The sequence below is a fragment of the Aspergillus brasiliensis genome (genome assembly GCF_001889945.1).
Source record: "Aspergillus brasiliensis CBS 101740 unplaced genomic scaffold ASPBRscaffold_16, whole genome shotgun sequence".
NCBI classification, from domain to species: Eukaryota; Fungi; Ascomycota; class Eurotiomycetes; order Eurotiales; family Aspergillaceae; genus Aspergillus; species Aspergillus brasiliensis.
Window position 1 is genome coordinate 107,368 of NW_027137457.1, and position 14,466 is coordinate 121,833.

The following is a 14,466-nucleotide window of genomic DNA, read 5'->3' on the forward strand; positions in this document are numbered from 1 at the left end:
CCCACTGTGTTTTGACCGCTACAACTTCTCGGCCGCTGTCCCTTAAATTTATCGACTTAATTTCCCGGCCGTTTCATACCAGTTTTAAAGCCCCAGAGGCCTGTCTTCTCCTTCCCCTTTCTGGGCCGCTTTGCGTCTTCTGGAATCATTCTACGTTTCTGGTGTGAACCCCATTGTCGGTAATCATGTCGGCGACGCCTCGCAAGCCCAGTCTCCCGGGCAATGCCAACAGAAACTCGACTGCAGAAAGTCACACAGCCAGCGGCACTGCATCGCGAACGCACACCCGGTCTCCCAGTGCTTCAACAAATGGCGTCACTCGCTCCCCGTCCCTCCGTGCGTCGACTCCGGTCTCTGCGCGGGCTGCGGCTCGGAAACCCGGTCGCTCCAACCTGAGCACATCCAGTGCCCCGAAAGTTACACCTAATCAGTCCGAGGAAGAGGCTCGGGCCCAGACTGCTGCGCTCATTGATGATCTCAAGGAGCAGTTGCAAAAGGCGGAGACCGCCTCTGAGCAATATCGCAAGCAGTTGGGTGTCCTTCAGATGCGCCTCGATGAGGCGGTGAGCGAGCAAGGCAAGTTGGAGGACCAGAGCCATGAGAGGGATAGCAAGATCGAGGCCCTGAATGGCGAGATCCGTGACCATGTTCGCCAGATCCGCGACCTCGAACAGGCACACGAGCTGGAACGGAATGCCATGCTGCAGGAGAAGGAACAACAGGCGAGTCGTGAAGAAGAGATGCAGGCTACCATCCAGCGTCTGAAGGAGTCGCTCGCCCAGAAGGAGCGGGCAAATGCTGCTGATTCGGATAAAAGTGTGTCTCGCTCATGTAAGAAGATCATTTCTTCTTCTCCTTTGTCCTCTTCTAGTGTGAAACCTGCTAACCCGCCCCTTATAGCCAGTTTCCGCAACCGGGCATCACCGGATGTCGATGGTCAATTCGCGCCGTCTTCCCAGATTGAGAGAAGTCCTTCCCGCAATAACTCGAAGCTGCTTTTGCAGAAGGATAAGTTGATTGAGTCTCTTCGGCTTGAGCTGGCTGAGTCCCAGATCAAGCTTGTCGAGATGGAGAACAAGGGCGGTGGCAGACAGCGGGAGCTGGAGAAGGAGCTTCTGGAAGCTCGCATGGCGAATGCCCGCTTGATGGAGGATAATGAGAGCTATCAATTACTCCTCAGTGAGAGAACCCTCAATGGTGATTTCACAAAGGGTGACTTCATGCGGGAAGTTCACCCGGACACTGCTGAGGACGTCAAGGAGCCTGGCAGTGGCTTGGGTTCGTTGGCTGACGAGCTAGAATCCGTCGATGCTCGAGCCGAAACAGACAACACCCGCAAGCTGGAGACGGAGATCAAGGCGCTGAAGGACCAGAACAAGGCCCTCACCCTTTATATCGAGCGGATTATCAGCCGTCTCCTGCAGCATGATGGTTTCGAGACCATCCTTGACAAGAATGAGAACGACCCTCCGGCCAAGCCGATGCCTGCGCACAGCAACAAAGAGCTTCCGCCAACTCCCCCTGAGAAGGATGATGCGCAGCAGACTTTCCTCCAGCGCGCCAAGTCGGTCGTTGCAGGCCCGAACAACCCTCCTAGGCCTTCGACCCAGCCACGGTCACGCCCCACGAGCTACATGCCTCCACCCACCAGTGTGCCGACCGCCCACGAGAACCCGCAGACGGCTCCTAGCATCCCCCTTCGTGCTGGTTCGATTCGCGGCCACCGCCGGACAAGGTCGGAACAAACAGACGTTGGGGCAGCCTCCGTCGTGGGTCAGATGTATCGGGGACGCAACTCTGGTGGTCCGATCAGCCCTACTCTCATGGGACCTGGAAACCGCCAAAGTGCATTCTCTGGGGCGAGCATCATGTCGAGTATGAGTGCCAGTGGTCGCGCGCCTTCACTCTCCAGTCAGCCTGAGCACAGCCGTTTGAGCAGCTCGGATAGTGTCACGAGCGACCCCGCTGGTGATACGGCATCCACCGGTGCAACCTCCAGCTCTCCTCGCTCTAGCACCGGTATGACCAACTACACGGGGGCTGTCATGACCCAGAACAAACTGCGTCCCTTGCGGCTAGTTAGCGAGACTAAACTGGCCGAGGAAGAAGAAGCTGCGCGCAAGAAGGCCAACCGGGGCAGTTGGATCCCCTGGTTCAACCGTCCCAACCCTAGCGAGGCCACCCAGCCTCCTTCAACTTGAGCGTGACAGTCTCGTGGGAAATGTGGGGTAAACCCACCCGCCTGCAAATAGGGACATATTCCGCGCTTTGTGTTATTCACGGTTAATCTGCATGATCTTCTAAGCCCCTGATGGCGGGTTGTTGACCGCTACGGTTGAACTCTTACCATTCTTCTTCGGTGTTGATCATCATACTGGTGTTGAGCCCATCATGGCCCAGGTTGCCCCTTTCGAGCATCTGGCACTTTTTTCGCGTCCATTTATTTGCTTTGATTGAAATTTTGGAAATGTGATAGACGACCACATTGAAACGTTGTGATGATGCCAGACATGGGTACTGCTTGGACACTCTTTTTTACCCCCTCCACAGACTACTCTTGGACGCGACGAATCTGCTTTGCTTGTTTATGCCCCTCCTTATATGATGAACATACCTATGGTCTATACCTCGATCCCCGAGTGAAATTGTCTTGTGTTTTTTTTGTTGTTTAATGATGTTGTCTAGACCTTTGTATTATAGAGCCAGTAAGTAAATATGAATCTATAACCAACATGGTACCTAAATGTATGAGTTTCATCAAAGCGAAGTAAAAGATATAAAACTAGAAACCTCCCAGTATTCCACTCAACAGAATAAGTCGAAGGGTAAATCAAAAGATGTGGCTGATGTCCTGTATACACCCCGGAACAAAGTTCGAGCGGCGCCCGGATTGCGGCCAGCTTGACGGTAAATAGTTGGAGTCCCATTGTAGCCCCCCCGGAGCTGTCACCACGTTACCAAACCGATATTCATCTGAACCATTGCCCACCATGCCCGGCTCTCTTTCGCTTTTCTCCGTCAATGCCGTTCTTTTGATGTCGGCCGACGATGGCTCTCGCATCTTCGCCAAGTACTACTCCCCTCCTCACCCCCCGGCCGGTGCTGCCCCCAACTCGACCGATTACCCCGGAGCGAACCCCTACCCTACCGTGAAAGAGCAGAAGGCATTCGAACAAGGCCTCCTCGAAAAGACCAACAAGCAGACCAGCGATGTCATCCTCTACGATAACCGGATAGTCGTCTTCAAGATGGAGAGTGATGTGATGCTCTATGTGGTGGGAAGCGCCGACGAGAACGAAGTGCTGTTGTACAATGTGGTTCTGTCGCTAAGAGATGCTCTGGGAATTCTATTCAAGTATGCATGGATCTATCTCACCTGGGGAAGAAAGAGTGAGAGAATCAGAGATCAATTGGGGCTAACTTACTTTGTTCCTCAGGGGCGCAACCGACAAGCGCACAATCGTCGAGAACTACGACCTGGTCGCCTTGGCCATCGATGAGATTATTGACGATGGAATCATTCTGGAAACCGACCCTGTACTAATTGCCTCGCGCGTCAGCCGCGCTCCTGCTCCTGATGCTCCCAACTTGAAGAGCATCGACCTCTCCGAACAAGGTCTGCTGAATGCCTGGGAGCTTGGAAAGCGGCGTCTGGCGGAGGGGTTGCGGCAGATGTAACTGACGTTGATGACTCTGCAATCTTCTATTTGATGCATTCTGATGTGGCTTTTTCATCTTTATTCTCTTCATTTTATGTCTTTTTTGTCATCTAATCTGGCTGGTCCTGGCGTGGTATTTGTGCGCATTGCTTGCTCATTGTGGAAATCATGTCTATTCATAACATTCTTACTATTATTTGCCCCTGCATTATTTGTTGCAATGGCTTGAGGTACCTATAGAGATACTCCTTGATGTTCTGTTGCAAAACATTGTGCATTTTTACTGGGGTGTTGAGAGATCACCTAGAGGCTCGTACTATATATATATAACGAACGGACGACAACTCTAATTTATAGCCACGAGAGGTACTACTACTAGTGGTAGTAGTACGTAGTTTAGAAAATACTAACTATGTCTAATATGTATGCAAGCCTATACTGAAGCACATGTCGCATTGGTATTGGCTATAAATGTAGTATATAAACAGTGTTTAATAAGGTGAAAGCGATGGACAGGCATGGAAAAGCGATGCCATCCATAGGCGAAAAAGCGCCCCGCATACGTCACGCCCGCGAGTTCGGAGTCACTCTTGCAAAACTCTTGAACCACCGCATCAACCCAGCGCAACAGCCTCGCTCTTCGGTGTAACAGGACACAGGACACCAGAAGATGAAGCAGAGATTCTCGTCCTTGGATGTCAAGGTGAGCAGTAGCCCGAGCAACAGCACCCCCGCGATCCGCAACCGCCGCGCACGAACTCACACCACATTTGCCAGGTCATCTCCCAGGAACTTGCATCGGAGATAGTTAACTTGCGAGTTTCGAACATCTACGATCTCTCCTCGGTATGATAAAGTCCCTTTAAGCAAGATATGTGACCCATATAAGCTCATTCATAATCTGTCTAGCGCATTTTCCTCTTCAAAGTCGCCAAACCTGACCACCGCAAACAACTCGTCGTCGACTCCGGCTTCCGCTGCCATGTCACGCAATACTCCCGAGCAACTGCTTCAGCGCCCACTCCCTTTGTGACGCGCATGCGCAAGTTCCTCAAATCTCGCCGAATCACCTCCATCGAACAGATCGGCACGGATCGAATCATCGACTTCTCTTTCAGCGATGGCATGTACCACATGTTCCTGGAGTTCTTTGCCGGCGGAAATATCATCATCACTGATCGCGAGTACAATATTCTCGCGCTGTTTCGGCAGGTTCCAGCTGGCGAGGGACAGGATGAGACTCGCGTCGGAGTCAAGTATACGGTGACCAACAAGCAGAATTATCACGGTATTCCGGATATCACAAGGGAGAGGGTCAAGGAGACGGTGGAAAAGGCTAAGGACCTGTTCGCACAGGAGGGCAGTGCGCCGAAGAAGTCTAAGAAGAAGAATCTGGATGTGCTCCGCAAGGCTTTGTCGCAGGGTTTCCCGGAGTATCCGCCTCTGTTGTTGGACCATGCGTTTGCTGTGAAGGAGCTGGACCCGGCTACCCCGCTCGATGAGGTTCTGCAGGATGAGGCGCTTCTGCTGAAGGTTGTGGATGTGCTGGAGGAGGCGAAGGTCGAGACGGATAAGTTGACTACCGAGAAGAGTCATCCGGGTTATATTGTTGCGAAGGCGGATACTCGTCCGTCTGCTGACTCGCCGGCTCAGGGTGAGGAGGAGGCTGCTCGGAAACCGGGGTATCTGTATGAAGATTTCCACCCGTTTAAGCCTAAGCAGTTTGAAGGCAAGCCGGGTGTTACTATCCTGGAGTATCCGTCTTTCAATGCGACGGTTGATGAGTACTTCTCGTCGATTGAGACTCAGAAGCTGGAGTCACGGCTTACAGAGCGGGAAGAGACTGCGAAGAGGAAGCTTGAGGCCGTCCGACAGGAACATGCCAAGCGCATTGGTGCCCTCAAGGAGGTCCAGGAGCTGCACATTCGCAAGGCGGGGGCAATCGAAGATAATGTCTACCGTGTTCAAGAAGCGATGGACGCAGTCAATGGCCTGATTGCTCAGGGTATGGACTGGGTCGAAATTGCCCGTCTCATTGAGATGGAGCAAAGCAGAGGAAATCCGGTGGCCAATATCATCAAGCTGCCACTGAAACTCTACGAGAATACGATCACCTTAATCCTTGGGGAGTCGGGTGAAGAGCAGGACGAAGGCGAGGATCTGTTCTCGGACGATGAGTCTGAATCAGAAGACGAGCAGGAAGCAGTTGCCAAGGCCCAAAAAGAGTCGAACAACATGCTGACAATTGACATTGATCTCGGCCTCTCTCCCTGGGCAAACGCAACACAGTATTACGAACAGAAGAAAATGGCTGCTGTGAAGGAGCAGAAGACCACGCAGTCCTCGACCAAGGCGCTTAAAAGTCACGAGAAGAAAGTGACGCAGGACTTGAAAAAAGGTCTGAAGCAGGAGAAGCAGGTTCTTCGGCCTGCCAGAAAGACTTTCTGGTTTGAGAAATTCCTCTTCTTCATCTCGTCGGAAGGATACCTGGTCTTGGGGTATGTATCTTTCGTTGTCTGCAGAGTTTGGGTCTGATCTAACTGGAACAGTGGCCGCGATGCGATGCAAAGCGAGATTCTCTACCGCCGGTACCTCAAGAAAGGCGATGTGTTCGTGCATGCTGATCTACAGGGTGCTACGCCAATGATCGTCAAGAACCGGTCCAATTCACCTAACGCACCCATTCCCCCAAGCACCCTTTCGCAAGCCGGTAATCTTTGCGTGGCTACGTCCAGTGCCTGGGATTCGAAGGCAATTATGTCAGCATACTGGGTTAACGCGAGTCAAGTTACCAAGACTGCTGACGCGGGTGGCCTCCTTCCTACCGGCGAGTTCCTCGTCAAGGGTGAGAAGAACTTCCTGGCCCCCTCACAGCTCGTCCTAGGATTTGGTGTCCTGTTCCAAGTGAGCAAGGAGAGTCTCCGGAACCATAAGCTGCACCGGTTCGATGAACCCGTGGCTACAGAAGCGCCTGTGGAAGGTCAGGAAGCCGGCAAGGAAGCCGAGGACAAGACCCCTGTCGAAGAAGAGGCGCAGGCTACTAAGTCCGAGGGCCCAACTGAAGCGGAGCAGGAGCAGGAGCAGAGCAGCGAGTCTGAAGCGGAACGGGAGGACGACGCTGCGATCCCAGCTAGAAACCCGTTGCAACGCGGTTCGTCAGAGCCCAACCAAACAGAATCGGTTGCGGCGAACGAGCACCAGAACGCTCAGCCTGATGATGTAGCTGACGAGGCAAAGGAAGAGGAAGTCGAAGAACCGAACGGTAACCCTGAAGATGGGACCCAGAGTGCTCAAGAAGAGCCAGCAGAGGATGAGAAGAACGAGGACGAGGGTACAACATCGCCACAAGCTCCTGATGAGCGACAGCTCTCAGCAAGAGAAAGACGGATGGCTAGAAAAGGAAGAGCGTCGGAGCTGGATGGTCCCGCGGCGAACGGAACATCAGCCAAACCTGCTAACAGCAAGCAAGCTCCTCCAACTCGGGGTAAGAGGGGCAAAGCAAAGAAGGCCGCAGCGAAGTACGCTGATCAGGACGAGGAGGATCGGGAACTGGCTCTACGTTTGCTAGGTGCCAAGAGTGCCAAAGCTGAAAAGGCAGCTGCAGAAGCCGAGGCAAAGGCCAAGCGTGAGAAAGAAGCAGAGGAAGCGAAGAAACGACGCAGAGCACAGCATGAACGTGCCGCCGAAGCGGAGCGGAAACGGCAGGCTCTCTTCGAGGGTGGTGCCGATGACTACGACGAAGAAACCGCCGCAGCAGAGGCAGCAGACATGGAGTGGATTCCTGCCTTGGTTGGAACTCCTCATCCGGACGATGAAATTCTGGCTGCCATTCCTGTGTGCGCTCCTTGGGCTGCCCTGGGCCGGTACAAGTATCGCATCAAGTTGCAGCCAGGTACCGTGAAGAAGGGCAAGGCCGTGAAGGAGATTATTGGACGCTGGGTTGCCGAAACGACAACAGGCAAGGTCAAGAAGGAACACGCCGAATATGCTGGAATCGACCGTGCCACCGCTGAGAAGCTCCGCGCGAAGGAAGGAGACCTGATCAAGACGTGGAAGGACACGGAGGTCATCAACAGTGTCCCCGTTGGTAAAGTGCGCATCATGGCTGGGCCAGCACCTAGCGGAGGTGACAAGGGCAAGGGCAAAGGTGGTGGCGGTGGTGGAAACAAGGGAGGAAAGGGAGGGAAGAAGAAATAAAGGTTGAATATAGGGGATTGGATATCTTACAATCTACATGCTGGATGATGTACTTTGGAGTGAAGTAGCATGATATGGTTGTATTAGTCGGTTAGCTGTGATGCTATATGTGATCACAGCATAAACATACATAGAGTTGACATCGTAAAAACGAGCATCTCTAGATGTAGTTATATCATCTATCTTCCTATTCCTTTTCTCAACATAAAAACAAGCATTTTTAAGAAAGTAGAGAAAGTGGTTGCAGATCGGATCTGGACTGCGCTGCTTAGTCACGCCCACCGACGTCATCGCGAAGATTTTCCATTTGATCTTCACTTTTTTCTCTAAACTTACAGAGTGCAGCAACCCAACAGACTCGCCAATTGCTCATTCATTCGTCTGGCAGCAATCGCTCGGGCCGTACACGACTGGTGGAGCAGCCTGACAGGAGGTCCCCGAATCAGGATTTGCCTATGACCGAATAGCCTCGAAACGCGCGATACCCGTTCTCCTCTCCCCCCCACTACTGAGAAATTTGTATCGGCTTTATCTACAAGCCGTGACTCACCCCCACGATCACTCGTTCCTCTGCTCTGTTCGGGGAACGAATATCGCCTGCCAATCTGGTTCTACTCCTCTCTCGCTTTACTGCTCGCGGTCTCCCGCGCAGCTTCACTAGATTCGCTTCCACCGCCCCAGCAACCATGACGCCCAAAGCTTCCACCCGGATCGCATCGGTTCGCCGTCTCAACAATGAAGGCCCTGGCAACCGATCTCTCGCGGAGTGGTGGGCTAACGAACGCGATAATCATACCCCAGAAGCGGCCGCCATCGAGGACGCAGCGCAACTTCTCCGAACCAGCGATATCCCGGTTGCCTTCCCCACAGAGACAGTATACGGACTGGGTGCAGATGCGACGCGGAGTGATGCAGTACAAGGGATATACAAGGCGAAGCAGAGGCCGTCAGACAACCCGTTGATTATACATGTTGATTCGCTGGGGATGTTGGAGCGACTACTCAACCCCACACAGCAAAGCCCAACGCGCAGGACCTCGACTGCGAAGAACGCTGTCCCGCCCATCTACGACTCGGTCATCTCCCGCTTCTGGCCTGGTCCTCTTACAATCCTTCTCCCTAACCCCTCTGGCTCCCCTCTTGCTCCTGAAGTTACCTCCAAGCTTACCACCTTTGGCGTGCGCATGCCGTCGTCCCCGCTCGCACGCTTGTTAATTCATGTAACGGACCGACCACTGGCGGCTCCCTCGGCCAATGCATCCACGAAGCCCTCCCCGACGGCGGCGGAACATGTGTTCCATGATCTTGAAGGTCGCATTGAGCTGATCCTTGACGGAGGTCCCTGTGGCGTAGGCGTGGAAAGTACGGTTGTCGACGGGCTGTCCGACCCGCCGGCGATTCTTCGCCCGGGCGGGATTGGAATCGAGGAGTTGCGGACGTGCGCTGGGTGGGAGAATGTACAGGTCGGATACCATGACGGCACACTAGATGCTAAGGAGGTCCCTCGGGCACCGGGTATGAAGTACCGACACTACTCGCCCAAGGCGCGCGTGGTGCTATTTGAAGCTGGCTCCCATGAGGAAGCCGTCTCGAAACATATTCGCAAAGACCTCGAAGATTCAGCCGTCGGGGCGCACATGATCGGAGTGGTCCGCACGCAACACTGGAAGCGGGGACTGGGACTGCTGTCTACCGACGAGATGCAAAAGAGCCTGAAACGCATCCCATCGCTCGTAGACGAGCTGGTGGCATTCTCCGTGCCAGTGAGCGATCAGGTCAACGGGAGCACTGCCACCAAGGAGACCTTCGACTGCCACCTTGGCACAGATGTGAAGTCGATCGCACAGGGCTTGTTCTCTGCGCTACGGGCCATGGATGAAATGGAGGTGGATGTCATTTACGTCGAGGGTATTCCCGATCAGCAAGGAGATCTGGCCGCTGCTGTCATGAACCGGCTGCGTAAAGCCGCTGGAGCGGAACTCCGGGTATAATATTTACAACTTCTTACCCCCGGAAGATTTTTATAGATCGCTTTTTGGGCTACATACATACTTTGTTATAATTGAAGGATGTGGCCGGGTTGGCTAGAACTACTATAAAACGTGGGACTATTTACGAATTTAGCATGAATATTGCAGTTAGTTAGCATATGACTAGCACACTTACAAGTTTTTAATATCAGTTTGAGCGTTAGGATCGATAAAGTTGATGTGCATTGCATGCATATCGATAAACCAAGTGATAGTTACGTAGATGTAAGTACTAGTCATAAAGTTTAGGGCTGAACAGCCGATCCGAAAAGATCGATCTTCTAGAAGCGTTTATCTATAACGTCTCTATCTACTATCTAGTATCTAGTTCTCACCCATCTTATCAAATAGACCACTTCTTTAAAAGCAAGAACCTTAAAAAAAGGGGTTGAGTGTGTGCAAATCTCCGTTCTCCGGCGCCCGCATCGGCCGTCTCCGACTCGGCGTGATTCCGAACCTTAATTCATTACACAAGCACAGGCAAAATGGCGTTTGCTGTGTGTGGACTGCTGGTTCAGCGTGGCGGGAAAAGGCGCAGCGCAGAGAAAAGAACTGGAAAAAAAGAAGCTTATCTTTCTCGTGGCCTGACGAATCCACCCACCGGGCACCGAGTGGGGCCTCAGGAACACCATCGCTGTTTGGTTGTGGAATTATCATTTGATTGACTCAAATCTTTTGGACTCTCCACTTTTTAGCTCAGTGGTTCGGATTGCGTACCGCTTTGGGATAGATACTTTAAGAGTCAAGAGTCATTCTTTGGATGAGTGAGTGGTTTTTCTTTCTTTATAAGGTGGTGCTGATGTCCTCTTAGTTTGGTTTTTGTTATTATTCTTCTATACATATTACACTTCTTACAGTCTACATAAAAATCATCTACGAAATGTGCAAATCCGATTCCCCCCAATCCCAATGGCACGCCTTCCTCCAAGGCCTCCCCAAATGTGAACATCACGTCCACTTGGAAGGCTGCCTCACCCCGAGCCTCATTTTCGACCTGGCCGCCAGAAACAACGTCCAACTGCCCCAAACCCCCGAATACACCTCCGTCGATACCCTCGCCGCCCGCTACGGCAACTTCTCCTGCCTCGATGACTTCCTCCACTTCTACTTCATCGGCATGTCCGTCCTACACCACGAGTCCGACTTCTCCGATCTCGCCTGGGCGTATTTCCAAAAAGCGCATGCCGACGGCGTCCACCACGCCGAAGTCTTCTTCGACCCCCAGGTGCACCAGGACCGCGGCATTCCCTACGAGACGATCGTGCAGGGTTTCGTGGCGGGGTGCAAGCGCGCCGAGAAAGAGCTGGGCCTTTCGACCAAGTTGATTCTCTGCTTTGTGAGGCATTTGCCTGTGGAGTCGGCGAAGAAAACGTACCAGAACATTCTGGACAGTAAGCATTTTGAAAGTGAGGTTGTGCATGGGCTGGGGTATTCGTCTTCCGAGGTTGGTCCCCCGAAGGATATGTTCAGGGAGATTTATGCCTCGGCGAGGGAGCGGGGCGTCAAGTTGACGGCTCATGCCGGCGAGGAAGGCGATCCGTCGTATATTAGTACGGCGTTGGAGATGGGGGCGACGCGCATTGATCATGGCATTCGGTTGGTGGAGGATGAGGTGCTTATGGAGCGGGTTGCGAGGGAGGGCATTCTCTTGACGGTTTGTCCGTTGTCGAATGTTCAGTTGAAGTGTGTGAAGGAGGTTGGGGAGGTGCCTATTCGGAAGTTTTTGGAGAAGGGCGTTAAGTTCTCCCTTAATAGTGACGATCCGGCGTATTTCGGGGGTTATATCCTAGATAATTATTGTGCGGTGCAGGAGGCGTTTGGGTTGAGTGTATTGGAGTGGAAGACTATTGCTGTTAATAGTGTGAGCGAGAGTTGGATTGAGGAGGAGAGGAAGAGCGAGTTGCTGAGGAGGATTGAGGACCATGTTGGTCGGTTTGCGCATTTGGCTTAGTTACATTAGCTAGATGGGATTTTATGGTGTCATGAGTAGATGATAGATGCATATTTGAATAAAGCGTGATTCTTGAGGCTTTATCTTGCGCATAATGGTCGCTCAATAAAGTAGTGTAAATGGTCGCTCAATCTACAGACCAGAGTCTGTTACAATCTGCATAGTAAAATGACTAAGACTACGTGTGTCCCGCAGCGCATCAAACACCAAGACATTGATTCTAGTAGACACGAACAGAATAACTACTATATATTACTACCTACTATTACGCTGGAAGATGCCGCCAACCATTTCCCCGCTGGCCTGTTGCATCCCCCGCACGCCCATCTCGCAGTCTTTCCGCAACTTCCATTCCTACAGATTGTCCCGAACATTATCATCGTCATCATCACCATCCAGATCTCCACTCTCCGTGTCTCTACCAGCACCCTCTACGCGACTTACATCTACGAGCATCACCCACACAATCCTCACCACAACCCAAAAGATCTCCTATCCTCGAACAGTCCAGCAACGAACCATGTCTGCCGCCCCCATCCCCGACCGGTATAAACTCGTCTTCTTCGTCCCGCATTCCGACCTCGAGGCCTGTAAGGAAGCCGTCTTCGCGACCGGTGCGGGAACCTTCCCCGGGGGCAAGTACCAAAAATGCTGTTTTCAGATGCCTGGTCAGGGCCAATTTCTGCCATCTGAGGGCGCAAATCCTGCCATTGGCGAAGTTGGGACGGTCGAGACGGTCCAGGAAATGAAGGTGGAGGTGATGTGTCTGGGTCGGTCGATTATGCTGCAGGCGGTGGAGGCATTGATCAAGGCTCATCCGTATGAGGAGGTCGCATATGAGGTGTATAAGATGGAGAATGTGTAGTCAATGGGCTTTTGTGGATGTTGAGATGCCTTCCTGGGTTGTAGGCCCGGTCGGTTTATGTGTCATGATGGCGTTTTGTGGAGATCAAATCGTGTGGAGGTACCTGTTGTTAGTCCAGATGAGTTCTGCGAGCCGTTTTGAAGCCGATCAAATGAAATTGTGATTCTGTTGTAATATTGAAGAAGTCGTGATGCTGTTAGAAAAGGCCATCGAGAGGGTCGTTCATTGGCACAAGGCGGGAGTAATCTGTCGGCGCTGATTGGTCAGCCGCAGCTCCCGCAAAACGCCTCTTCGACTCCAAGTCGGTCGTTCACCTTCAATCCATCAGATCAAGTCGTCCAATCTCCCTCCCCCATACCCTCATTCCCCTCTCCTCCGCCAGCAATGGCTTCCAAATTCTTCCCCGCCGTCCCGCGGACTGGCCGCCAGCTCTTCCAGCAGATCCCCAAGACTCAATTCAGACCCTTTTCGGCTGGTCCGCAACGCTTCAGCGATTCCCTTGCCGTGGTACGTCCCCAAACACTCTCATGGCTGACTCGGATTTGGCGGCATGCCGGACATCATCTTGCTCGTCAATTGCGCGTTAAAAAGCCATATCGTTTGGGAGAGTGCCATTGCTGACCAGTTGACTTTTGTCCAGCACCGCAACAAAGGCGACAACAACCCGAATGTTACGTTCAAGTTCACCGAGCAAAACCTCAAGCTCATCGATGAGATCCTCAAGCGCTATCCCCCCCAGTACAAGAAGGCCGCTGTCATGCCGGTCCTGGACGTTGGCCAGCGCCAGCACGGCTACACCAGCATTGGCGTCATGAACGAGGTCGCCCGTCTCCTGGAGATGCCCCCCATGCGTGTCTACGAAGTCGCAACCTTCTATACCATGTACAACCGTGAGCCGGTTGGCAAGTACTTTGTTCAGCTTTGCACGACGGTATGAAATTGGAAAACCCACCCTCCCTAGCCTTGCGTGGCATACCTTTCCTCGTCTTTGCCATCGCTGACAACCTGTCCAGACACCCTGCCAGCTCGGTGGTTGCGGTAGCGACAAGATCGTCAAGGCGATCACGGAACACCTGGGTATCACTCCCGGACACACCACCGAAGACGGCCTCTTCACCTTCGTCGAGGTCGAATGCCTGGGTGCCTGCGTCAACGCTCCCATGGTCCAGATCAACGACGACTACTACGAGGACCTTACCCCCGAATCGATGAAGTCGCTGCTCACGGCTCTCAAGGAGTCTGCCACGGCCGCCGAGGCTGGTCAGACCGTGAAGGTGCCCGCTCCGGGTCCTCTGAGCGGCAGAGATACGTGCGAGAACAGCGCGGGATTGACCAACTTGATCGAGCCCGTGTGGGACCCGGCTACGATGATGAGAAAGGATGGAGCTTTGGACGAGCAAACACAATAAATGAAGATAACCTTATAATCCGAGCCAGACAATATAGTTTCGATACCGTGCGCTGGATGGTTCCAAGTCCTGTCATGTTCCCCCCTTCCCTTTCTTTTCGTTTTTTTTGCCCTGGTTGGTGAAACTGGATGGGCCACCAGGTAACGCTTATGTACAGTACGTTGTTTCTGATCTCTCTCTTTTGCGTAGGGGGAAAGTCGGATATGGTGGGATTGATGTCAAACTACCATAGAGGATCTCGTTAGCAGTAACCAATACAGTTTTTTCGATGTTTAACGGAGATCTTTGTCCCCATATCCTAATCTAGTGTTTTTGATTAGCAGTGCTGAGATGATTGCTGCAGCCATTGGCTCTG

The 14,466-nt window shown here is 52.7% G+C and overlaps 6 protein-coding genes across 6 annotated transcripts; all 6 read left to right on the forward strand.

The window, feature by feature from the left end:
* Window positions 1–185: 185 nt before the first annotated feature.
* Window positions 186–2,201, forward strand: ASPBRDRAFT_135693 (uncharacterized protein; the record flags this gene model as incomplete). Its single annotated transcript, XM_067618716.1, has 2 exons — window positions 186–831; window positions 901–2,201. The coding sequence occupies 2 exons, from the start codon at window positions 186–188 to the stop codon at window positions 2,199–2,201; spliced, it is 1,947 nt and encodes a 648-aa protein (XP_067474569.1).
* Window positions 2,202–2,930: 729 nt separating this feature from the next.
* ASPBRDRAFT_47869 (coatomer subunit zeta) lies at window positions 2,931–3,741 on the forward strand. Its single transcript, XM_067625964.1, has 2 exons — window positions 2,931–3,355; window positions 3,438–3,741. The coding sequence occupies exons 1-2, from the start codon at window positions 2,991–2,993 to the stop codon at window positions 3,676–3,678; spliced, it is 606 nt and encodes a 201-aa protein (XP_067474570.1). The 5' UTR covers window positions 2,931–2,990; the 3' UTR covers window positions 3,679–3,741.
* Window positions 3,742–4,255: 514 nt separating this feature from the next.
* Window positions 4,256–10,055, forward strand: ASPBRDRAFT_161504 (uncharacterized protein). The gene is given in 7 exon segments (XM_067619492.1): window positions 4,256–4,362; window positions 4,437–4,505; window positions 4,569–6,157; window positions 6,209–6,677; window positions 6,861–7,818; window positions 8,396–8,495; window positions 8,509–10,055. 7 exon segments carry the CDS (start codon window positions 4,330–4,332, stop codon window positions 9,845–9,847), a joined length of 4,557 nt encoding a protein of 1,518 aa, XP_067474571.1. The 5' UTR covers window positions 4,256–4,329; the 3' UTR covers window positions 9,848–10,055.
* Window positions 10,056–10,596: 541 nt separating this feature from the next.
* aah1 (adenosine deaminase) lies at window positions 10,597–11,914 on the forward strand. The gene has a single exon (XM_067625965.1). It carries the CDS (start codon window positions 10,767–10,769, stop codon window positions 11,835–11,837), a length of 1,071 nt encoding a protein of 356 aa, XP_067474572.1. The 5' UTR covers window positions 10,597–10,766; the 3' UTR covers window positions 11,838–11,914.
* Window positions 11,915–12,053: 139 nt separating this feature from the next.
* Window positions 12,054–12,903, forward strand: ASPBRDRAFT_47874 (uncharacterized protein). Its single transcript, XM_067625966.1, has one exon. The coding sequence runs from the start codon at window positions 12,115–12,117 to the stop codon at window positions 12,700–12,702; it is 588 nt and encodes a 195-aa protein (XP_067474573.1). The 5' UTR covers window positions 12,054–12,114; the 3' UTR covers window positions 12,703–12,903.
* Window positions 12,904–13,127: 224 nt separating this feature from the next.
* ASPBRDRAFT_47875 (complex I 24 kDa subunit family protein) lies at window positions 13,128–14,388 on the forward strand. The gene is made up of 2 exons (XM_067625967.1): window positions 13,128–13,633; window positions 13,716–14,388. Exons 1-2 carry the CDS (start codon window positions 13,253–13,255, stop codon window positions 14,109–14,111), a joined length of 777 nt encoding a protein of 258 aa, XP_067474574.1. The 5' UTR covers window positions 13,128–13,252; the 3' UTR covers window positions 14,112–14,388.
* Window positions 14,389–14,466: the final 78 nt, after the last annotated feature.